At 51.3% G+C, this 10,422-nt stretch overlaps 1 protein-coding gene and 1 long non-coding RNA gene across 2 annotated transcripts in view; one reads left to right on the top strand and one right to left on the bottom strand.

The window, feature by feature from the left end:
- The first annotated feature begins 1,784 nt into the window (after window positions 1-1,784).
- LOC139186265 (uncharacterized) lies at window positions 1,785-8,280 on the top strand. The gene is made up of 2 exons (XR_011569836.1): window positions 1,785-3,187; window positions 4,040-8,280. It is a non-coding gene; the product is annotated as an uncharacterized lncRNA (long non-coding RNA).
- The window catches only part of CUL4A (cullin 4A), a 27,982-nt gene continuing 25,667 nt past the window's right edge, over window positions 8,108-10,422 (bottom strand). The window contains exons 18-19 of the mRNA XM_070800521.1: window positions 10,077-10,229; window positions 8,108-9,301 (exon numbers count right to left, since the gene is read on the bottom strand). Coding sequence (XP_070656622.1) covers window positions 9,206-9,301; window positions 10,077-10,229 — 249 coding nt within the window. The 3' untranslated portion in view covers window positions 8,108-9,205. The remainder of the gene's footprint in view (window positions 9,302-10,076; window positions 10,230-10,422) is intronic.

Below are 10,422 nucleotides of genomic sequence, written 5' to 3'. Positions count from 1 at the left end.
TGCAAAAGAGCTGGACATGACGTCGTGACTAAACAACAGCATTTTAACATTCTGATAGTTGTCTAATGCTATCTCATCGTGACTGTGATTTGCATTTTCTTGATGATTACTGAAGTCATGGGTCTTTTCTTGTGCCTATTAATTCACATACCTTCTTTGGGTAAATATTCAAACTTTCTCCTGTTTTTAAAAATAGGTTACTGGTTTTCTTGTTATTGAATTACAAGTGTTCTTATATATTCTGGATACAGATACTTTGACGTATTGTAAATATTTACCCCATTATATGGCTTGCCTTTTTATTTTTAAATAGAAATAGTACCTTTTAAAAAGCTTTACATTTAATGAAAACTCAGTTTATCAGTATTCTTTATGCTTCATGCTTTTTGTATCCTAAGAAATGTTTGCGTATCCCAACATCATAAATATTTTTCTGTCATTTTTTTTCTAGAAGGTTCATGGTTTTAGCTTCTACGGTTAGGCATATGATCAAATTGAATTTTGAAGGTAGTGTGAGATAAGAGTTACTGTTCATTCTCCCCGTGTGATGAATGAAAAGACTTTTCTTAACCTACTAAGTCACTTGGCATCTCTGTTGAAAACGAGTGGATGTCCCGGACGCTCCCTGCCCCATTCAGACGACGTGTCCTCCTGTCACCAGCACCACGGCGCCTTCACTACTGCAGCCGTATGATCCAAGTCTTGAGATTAGGTAGAGTAAGTTCTCCAACTGTTCTTGTAAAAAATTGCTTTTGCTATTTGAATTTCCATAATCATTTTCCATAATTCCATAAGCACTTCCATAATTCATAAGCATTATTCCATAAGCATAATTCCATAATTATGCTTATTCCATGAGCATTAAAAAGCAGAGACATTAGTTTGCCAATAAAAGACATTACTTTGCCAACAAAGGTCCATCTAGTCAAAGCTACGGTTTTTCCAGTAGTCATGTATGGGTGTGAGAGTTGGGTTCTAAAGAAAGCTGAGCACTGAAGAATTGATGCTTTTGAACTGTGGTGTTGGAGAAGGCTCTTGAGAGTCCCTTGGACTGCAAGGAGATCCAACCAGTCCATCCTAAAGGAAATCAGTCCTGAATATTCATTGGAAGGATTCCTGGATGCTGAAGCTGACCCTGATGCTGGAAAAGATTGAAGGCAGGAGGAGAAGGGGACGACAGAGGATGAGATGGCTGGATGGCATCACCAACTCAATGGACATGAGTTTGAGTAAACTCCGGGAGTTGGTGATGGACAGGGAGGCCTGGTGTGCTGCAGTCCACGGGGTTGCAAAGAGTCGGACACGACTGAGCAACTGAACTGAAACTGAACTGATGCTGTGCTTAGTCGCTCAGTCGTGTCCAACTCTTTGTGACGCCATGGACTGTAGCCCACCGGGCTCCTCTGTCCATGGGATTCTCCAGGCAAGAAGGCTGGAGTGGGTTGCATGCCCTCCTCCAGGGGGTCTTCCTGACTGTAAATGTCCTTTCTCAAGTTAAGGAAATTCCCTTCTATTCCCACTTTCCTGAGCGTCATTTTTAAAATCAACAAGTGTTGAATTTCATCAAAATCTTAATCTATTGAGATGATTTTACATTTTGCTTCTTTCTTTTTTAGATTTTCAAATGTTAAGCCAATCTTGCATTCTAGAGGAAGACTTCACTTGTTTTGGTATATTATTGATTTTATATGTTGCTGTATTCAAATTGCTAATGTTTGATTGAAGGATATTGGTCTGTATTTTCTTGTGATATTTTTGTCTGATTTTTCAATCAGGGTGACGCTGGGCTCAGTAGTTGTGAGCTAGTCCCTCTTCAGTTTCTGAAAGGCTGTGTGAGATTCTCTTTCTTGACAGTTAAATGGAATTCACCAGTGTGGTCTCTGGAGTTTTCTTGGTGGAAAGGTTTAAAATGACAAATTCAATATCTTTAATGGATATGGATCTATTTTTATTTTCTATTTCTTATTGCGTCCACTTGGACAATTTGCAGATGTTGTGGAATTTGACCATGTGATGTAAGTTGTACAGTTACTGGCGTAAATCGATTCATAAAGTTCTCAGTAGGATCTGCTGTCTTCTCCTCTCATTCCTGATATTGATTTTTTTCTCTTTATAATTAGTCTAGCTAAAGGTTGTCGGTTTTGTTGGTCTTCTCAAACGACCAGTTTTGGCTTCATCGATTTCTCGATTTGTCCTTTTTCTGCTTTGATTTCTTCTTTTACCTTTATTATTTCTTTCTTCTATTTACTTTGAATTCACCTTGCTCTCCTTTTTCTAGCTTTTTCAGGCTTAGGTCATTGTATTTAAAACTTTCATCTTTTAAAATGTAAGCACCCGAAGCTATGACTATCCCCTAGGCACTTCTTAAGCTGTGTCGTACAGATTTTGGGTCTGCTGTTTTCTTATTCATTCAATTCAAAATATGTTCTAATTTTCCTTGTGATTTTTCTTTGACTCATAGATATGTAAAGTGTGTTGTTTATATTATCTGTTTATGTCAGAATTATTGGATTATTTATTTAAAGTGCATGGCTTAAGTTCCTCACCACTTAGCTCCCTGCTGGGTTTCTCCCTGACTGTCATTGTGATCTAGGACACGTTCTGCATAACTTCAGCCCTCTTGCTGCAGCGAGCCTGGCTCTGTGACACCGCGTGCTCCCCTGGGTGACAGTCCCCGCACCATTTGAAGAGCGCTGTTCAGTGTAACGTCCTGCAGTTACCAAGGTCGGGTCGGTTGACGATGTTTCGCGTCCTTCCCGTTTTTCTGTCTCCTTATCAGCCACTGAAGGGAGAGTGTTGAAACCTTGGCTGTTGCTGGGCTGTCCGCTGCTTCCCTCGCTCTCGCCTGTGCTGGGAAGCTCCGTCACCGGAGGTCTACGGTCTTAGGCACGCTCTGACGAGCGCCTGTCTTTATGAAATGCCTTCTTTGTCTCTGCAGACACTCCGTGTCCTGATGAGACGGGGAACCGAGCTCTGTTCACAGAGCGGAAGAATGGACTCCGCAAACTCGCAAACATTCAAGCAGGCAAAGTTTATTTCAAAGGATAGAGCTACAAAGCCCTCAGCATAGACTCTGAGAGCGGGTGAACCCCCAGAGGCGGGAACAGCAGCAGCTTTTCTGTCCTCGTCAGACTCGACCTGTCCGTCCTTGGCTGGCCCGGGGCCCGACGCCTGTGATTTCTGACCCGTGAGTGTAAGCCTGACGTTGTTTGTTGTCTTTATGGCTCTCTTTTGGGTCCCAGTTCCTCACTTTCTCCAGACATAGTGACGCCACCCCTTGACCCTTTCTCAGGACCACACACCGTTATTTAGGAGCCTGGCGTGCTGCGATTCACGGGGTCGCAAAGAGTCGGACACGACTGAGCGACTGATCTGATCTGATCTGATCTGCATGTTTAAGAGCTGACGATCCACCAGGAGTTTCTCTCCTTGATAAACTGGACAGCAGTTAATGATTGTCTTGTCCTGGGTCTGAAGGTTTTACGACCCTGCAGACCAGGAAGCCGTTCCTCTGAATGTGTAGGAGCTGAAAGAAATGAATGCAGCTTTAGGCCAGTGGAGCCAAAAACGTTTGTGTGTGAGACCTGGAATTGAAACGGAAACTAGAGGAAGAGCCAGGCTCTAACTTCTGTACTAAGACTGCCTAACGCTGAAGCCTGCTGGAGACCAAGCTTCGCGGGGCGCGTGTGGCTAGCCGCTCGGCTTCGCGGGGTGTGTGTGCCTGTGGGCGTTTGTGTGTGCGTTTGCACAGCTGCCTGCATGTGTGTGCTCTTGCTTTCTGTGTGCGATTTCACGTGATTAGCTCTCATGGTAAAGCTTTTTTCACCTTTTACTTTGAACCCATCTCTCTTTATGTGTTAAATGACTTTCTTGTAGAGACGTATACCTGTCTGGGTCTTAATTTTCTATCCGGTCTGAAAGCCTTTGTCTTTTAACTGACGTGTTTAGATAATGTGATTTGTTCATTATTCCTGTTCTCCCACTTTCCTGGTCCACTTTGAGCAGATTTAAGATTTATACCAAATTTGTTCTTACCCAGGAACGGCCAGTGTCTGTCCCGTCCGTTGGCCGGTGGCTCTGTGGCAAGCAGCGTTGTGCTGACTGGAACGACCCCACAAGAAGCAAGCGTTATTATCTTTTAGAAGATAAGAAAATTAAGGGTGAGAGCACAGGAGTAGTTTTCTTAAGGGCACCAGATGGAGCAGAGCCAGGCTTGACCCCTGGGCCACCTCAGCCAGCAGCCCCAGCCCGTGACCCCTGCTCTCTGCCACCCTGGGGCCTCCGTGTGGGAGGCTGGCGGCCTGTGCAGCTCGGTCGCCATTTGCAGAGCGTTGATTCCTCAGTAGGGGCCCTTAAAAACTTCCTCAGCTTTTTATCTCGCAGCTTCCCATGTGTCTGTGTCCACACCTACTTTTATACACTGCCCTCCTGTCTTTGCAGGAGCACATACAGGCACACAGGTTAACACCATGAGTACATACACACACACTCAGACACACACACTCGCGTACATGCAGATATACAAATACACACCAGTCACAGGTACTGCAGCAACCAGGAGACGTGGGGGCATCCTGTGCTGGCAGCCAGGTGGGATGCACAGGACCACCCACCCAATTCCAGAGAGGGTTGGTAAAGCCTCAGCACACAGTGGCCGTGGAAAAACGAAGGATGGCTTTTATGTACAGTTTCTTAAAAATAACAGACAGCAAGTAACTGACTCCAGACAGCTCACGAAGCAGGAGCTCTTTACTGTCTCTCTCTTCACACAAAAAGTTACAACCTGCCCTGTACTCGGTGAAAGAGGAGAGGACTCCAGACACATGGATTAGTGCCCTCAGAACTTCAAGAAAGTATCATAGCCATAAAAAAAAAAAAAAGAAAGAAAACAAAACAACAGTCTTATTAAAACTGTGAGCACCAGGACAGAGCTGGCTCACTGAAAAGCCCCTGATGCTGGGAAAGACTGAAGGCGGGAAGAGCAGGGGGTGGCAGAGGATGCGATGGTTGGATGGCATCATCGACTCGACGGACACGAGTTTGAGCGAGCTCTGGGAGACGGGAGGACAGAGGAGCCTGGTGTGCAGCAGTCATTGGGTTTGCAGAGAGACAGGACTTAGCAGCTGAAGAACAGCAGCCAGAAAACAGGAAATGACACCCTGATCTAGAGGCCACTGCGGGGAAGGCTGACCAGAAACAGTGGGAAGTTCACGGAGCGGAGGCGGCGGGCGGGCAGGCCTGTGGTTTTCCATTCAGGATCTCCTGACCCATGCGCCGCACAGATTCCTCTTACAGAAAGTGAGAGCAGGGCGGGGCGGGGACGGTGCCTGGCAGGACGTGAGTCAGGAGTCTTCACTGAGCCCTGTCGGCACAAAGGGAAACAAGCCCACTGGCGTCTTGTGAAACAGAGAAACTTGGGGCAGGATTTCAAAAGTTCTGGGAAAAGCCCAGGTTACACCACGCAGCCAGCCTCAGAGCTGGAGGCCAGCAGGCCGGGGAGCCAGGCCTTCTGCGTGCTGAGGGTCAGGGCTTCAGCGGGAGCTTCACGGGCAGCCCGCTCTCAGATCAAGTGCAGCGGCCAGCAAACCAGACGAGCAGCGATTCAGGATGCCGTCCTCTCATGCCTTCCGGCCGATAAGCCCTGGAAGGGCCACCTCAGTGTAACGATCCAGGAAGACAAGGGAAGGCAGGCTGGGGTTCGGGGAGGGGGACCCCAGCCGAGGAGGGAGGGTCGCACGGAGGGAGTTCTGAGGAAAAGGTCTTCAAGAAGGAGCTGGGTTTGTGCAGATCGTTTAATAAGAAAATTGCTGATCACGGTGATAAGACAAAGTTCTGTGGGTTTTTTGTTGTTGTTGTTAACAATAGCATTAAAAATTGCTGTGTTTTTATTTTAAAATGTCCAGGGAAGACAAAAGGCTGGACAACAGTCTGAATATAAAGCAAGTTAACACGTGACAAGAACTTGGCATGTCTGCCGGTGTTTGGGAGGAGACCCACTCGTCTCTGTGCCCAGAGCCTCAGCTGTCCCGAGTCAGAACAGCACTTCACTCCTGGGCTCCAGGGGAGTTAACAGGCCACAGACGCCGTCTGTGTGTTTGCAGCTTTGAGACCAGACGTGCAAAGTCTATTGTATATACACACAGTCTGATGAGCTGTCGGAAACTGGAAGGGAGGAATCATGGGGAAGAGCGTGAGCCTTCATTTCTTCATTTTCAGAGCAGACGTTCTTGAAAAACAGTAAGTTCATGAGCCAAGAAGACGGAGGTTTGTATGACTCATGATAAAGATTCCTGTGAAGCGGGCAGGGAGGACACAGCTGGCTGGGTTGGGGGCCCTGGGCTCCCTGGCGTGGGCCGACCCGCACCTCCCAGGGCAGGGTGTGGCCGGTGGGCTCATTCTGTTTTTCTCAACAATTCGTGATTAATTTTATTTACGGATGTTGTTTTGACAAAAAAATGCAGGAGGTATGAAAGGGTGTGCAGTCAACAGCTTCCCTTGGCTTTGCAAATCCACTGTGGGGCACAGCTGCTGTTGCACACACGCACACACACACACACACACACACACACACACACACGTGTGCAGGGGTGCTCTGCCCCCTTCACAGCCCTCCCGTCACAGTGGCTGTGACATCCGCCCCATCACGTCTGGACCCGTCCGGGGGACACGGCACCACACTCCTTTGCGTCCTGTCAAAGGACATTCAGGACTTTTTTCTGTATGTGCTGTTCTGGCATCACAACTCCCTGCCCGCAAGTGTCAGGGCATCGCGGGGACGTGGACTTGGGGTCAGAGACACAGGCATCCTGGAACACGGTGCTGGTCGGTGTCCCTGAGGGACCGTCACCCTGGTGGCTGCGGGCCAGCACCAGAGTCAGGGGCAGCACGGGCGCTCGGGGTCCCCCTCCTCCTGACCCCTCCGGCGCGGCCTCCAGCTCGGACCGCGTTTCGGCTCCCGCTCCAGACCAGCCCTGCACACCTGCGCCCCAGGAGCGCCCCCCAGACCAGCCTCTTCATGCCTTGAGCTCGGGGTCCCCCTCCTCCTGACCCCTCCGGCGCGGCCTCCAGCTCTGACCGCGTTTCGGCTCCCGCTCCAGACCAGCCCCTGCACACCTGCGCCCCAGGAGCGCCCCCCAGACCAGCCTCTTCATGCCTTGAGCCCTCCAGGAGCGCCCACCTGCCAGCCCCTCCTGGTTCACCATCACACCGGGCTGGCTTGTAGTTCTGTGCACACTGAAATATTCGGCACTGCCTTATTTTTACTCTCAAATTTGCCAATTTTTACTTAAAAGCTTTTCCCCATGTAGATTTTTAAGAATGCCATTTACCTTTGTTTTTTAAAAGAGGGATCTTGTAAGTCATTAGGTTTTTTTCCACTCCAAATAAGATGCACCCCAGATTTTCTTATTCCATATCCAGTTTATTTCCTGCTGTAACTTGGGAATTGTCATGTCTTTTTAAAGGGGCTGTCTTTCTTAAAAAACATTATCTGGCTGCCTGGGGTCTCCGTCTCAGCATGTGATCTCTGCTGCGGCATGCACGATCTAGTTCTGAGCAGGGACTGAGCCGGGCCCCCACTTCGGGAGTCTCAGCCTCTGGCCCCCACCAGGACGTCCTACCGAATCTGTTTTAAAGGGGACACCTTCCTTCGAGTTCAGGGGGTTTTCTGCCTGCCTTTCCCTTCTCAATCATTTCCTCTGTGTGTTTCACTTCGCTGGCCTGTAAGTACAGTAAGACAGGGCCAGACGCGGGGCACCGCGGGCGAGACTGAGCTCGGGCGGAGGCGCCGGGTGCCGCGTCTGTCCTGGAGGGGGCTTTAGGGGCTGAAGGGCGGGGAGCGATATGTCAGGTGCATACCACAGCTTTATTAATGTGATTTTAAGGCCAATTGAAACTACTTTTATTCAGAGTAAGTCTACATTAAATTACAGTATCAACAATTGAGAGACATTGAACTTAAAAGTGTAAGAAGCAGAAGCTACTGGTCTCTGATGAACCACGTGTGATGAACTCACAACTGAAAATGTACAAAGAGGGAAAGAAGACACGCAAAGAGCGAGGGTTTTCATCTGGAAACCCGTGAGATGTCATATTTTAAACACGCATGTTTCAAAAAGGGAGAATCTTTTAATAATTTAGCACAAAAATCAAATGATATAAACTTGGTATATTCCAGAAAATATTGCTTTCAACACTTACACCATGATCAAAATTCCTTTGGTAGCTTTTAATCAAAACGAAACATGCTATTATGTAAAATATAAAGTACTTTTAAATGTTCTCGCAAAAGTATCTTTGTTGTGGTTCCCACATGAACCAGCGTCCGCGGCGTGGGTCCCCTATGCACACGCATGACAGCGGGGCCCACGGGGCCACCTCTGCGCCGCGTCACTCTCCTCGAGGCGCTGACGTGGTCACATGGAGGACAGCCGCCGCCCAGGGCCGCGAAAACAGAACCAGACTTGACTGTCGCCATCGTACAAACACGCGGTTAGAAAAAGTAAAACAGCAGTCGCCCCTGGGCCAAGAACAGGGGCTGCCAGGCGCAGCCTCAGGGCGGCAAAGACACAACGCTCCCGCTAAACCCACGCAGGAAGGGGACCCAAGCAACGCAGTGGGAATGAGACGGAGACGGGGCCGGAACGACCTCCTCTCCACGAAGCAGAGGGCTCGCGAGGAGCCTCGTCCAGAAACCAGGCCTCACAGGTTAAAACTGGGTGCAAAGAAACGAACAGAAGCCACTGTGCGGCTGCGGAAGTCATCAGCTGGGACACTGCAGGTTCTCCCTGTCCACCAGTCAGGGGCGCCCGCTCTGGGCCTAAGAGCTTGTGTCGGGAGCGCACAGTGGTCCTGCAGCGACGGGAAGCAGCACGGAGGGTCTCACGCCTGCACACGCGCACACACACACGCACACACACAGGACATCGGCTCTGGCACAAGAACACTGCTTACAAAGGAGACTGCCTGCCCGCCCAACCTCAGCCACTCTGCGGAGCCCTGGAAATCCTCAAACGCCTAAAGGAACAGGAGGAAGCACTGGAGGGAAGACACGCCACCTGCGAGTCCCGGGGCCCCGAAAGTGGTCCAAGGACCGCCCTCTCCGAGCATCCCCGAGCGGCCGCGCGGCTCGGCCCCGGGGCCTGGGTGCAGCGGAGCGGGCTTCTCCCTGAAGGGGCGTCCTGTGTGTCCCGGGCGCGGGCGGGCCTCAGGCCACGTAGTGGTACTGGTTCGGGCTGTCTTTGTCCCTCTCCATGTAGTCCCTGTCTATGAGAGACTCGATCCGCTTCTTCAGATCTCCAGGCTGGAAAAGAACAAGGGCCCCGTCACAGGGCGTCCAGCTCCCCTCGAGCGAGTGGGTCAGGGCACACGCCTATACATCTGGGCAGGACCAGAAGCTCACGACAGAACGACTCGGACAAGGCTCCCTGCTTCAAAGACAACGTCAACATCGTAGCGCGAGCCGATGTCTTCCGAGCAGGCAGCTGTTGGGGGCCCTCAGCCTGCAGAGCGTCCTATGAGGAGACTGCGCCCCATGCTGTGCTCTCATCACCGGGGGACACCACACTCAGCCCGGTGCACGCTGTCCCCCTGCGAGAAGGGGAGGCCTGGCCCTCAGGGCGCAGCGCTCCGCCCCGACAGCTGCAGGCCTTGCCCTGTGGCCTCTGCTGGACGTCTGGGTCTCCTGGGCAGGGGGCCCCGGCCCCTCCCACCCGCCCTGGGCCTGCGGAACCTGGGGGAACACACGGCCCTGCTGGCCCGTCCACGGCCTGGTCCACCTGAGCTCGACGCCACAGTCACAGAGAACCAGACGCCCGCTGGGAGCCCCAAGATGCTGGCACTGGGGAAACTCCCGAGGCAGAGAGCCTGGGGCCGGGACCACGGCGGGAGGAGGGAGGGCGCTGCAGCCACCGGGGCACCGGGGAAGCTGCTCTCTCTCCGCACTCAGAGGGAGGCCTCTGTGGCGAGTGACCAGCGACGTCGGGGGACAGACAGCCGACTCCAGAAGCCGTGAGAGAGGGACGCACGGTGCCAAGGGTATGCAAACGCAGCAACTCGACAAGCCAATGCCCACTTACCTTGACTGGGAACTTGAGCTGATTGTACAGCTCGGAGACGAGCAGGTTGTGGCCCAGCGTCTTCCTCATCTTCATGATCCTGACGATGGCGGCATCGATCTGGTACTGCCGGTCCTGGAACACACGCTCCGTGGTGCTGACCTGCTCCTCCACCTGCAGGAGAGGGCCCGCCGCCCGTCTCAGCGCCGGTGCCGCCTCTGTGGGGGCTGCTGAGCTCCGCGCAGAGGGCAGGCCAGACTGCGGGGCCTGTTCTGCTCTGCCGCTTTGTCCCAGTGAGACCACTGAACTTCACCACAATCAGTGAATTTACGGGAACAGTGACACCAATTACAAGGCCGTGGGCGCT

Source organism: Bos indicus, chromosome 12 (genome assembly GCF_029378745.1).
Source record: "Bos indicus isolate NIAB-ARS_2022 breed Sahiwal x Tharparkar chromosome 12, NIAB-ARS_B.indTharparkar_mat_pri_1.0, whole genome shotgun sequence".
NCBI classification, from domain to species: Eukaryota; Metazoa; Chordata; class Mammalia; order Artiodactyla; family Bovidae; genus Bos; species Bos indicus.
Note: the sequence above shows the minus strand (reverse complement) of the source record. Positions and strands in the feature narration are given on the sequence as shown.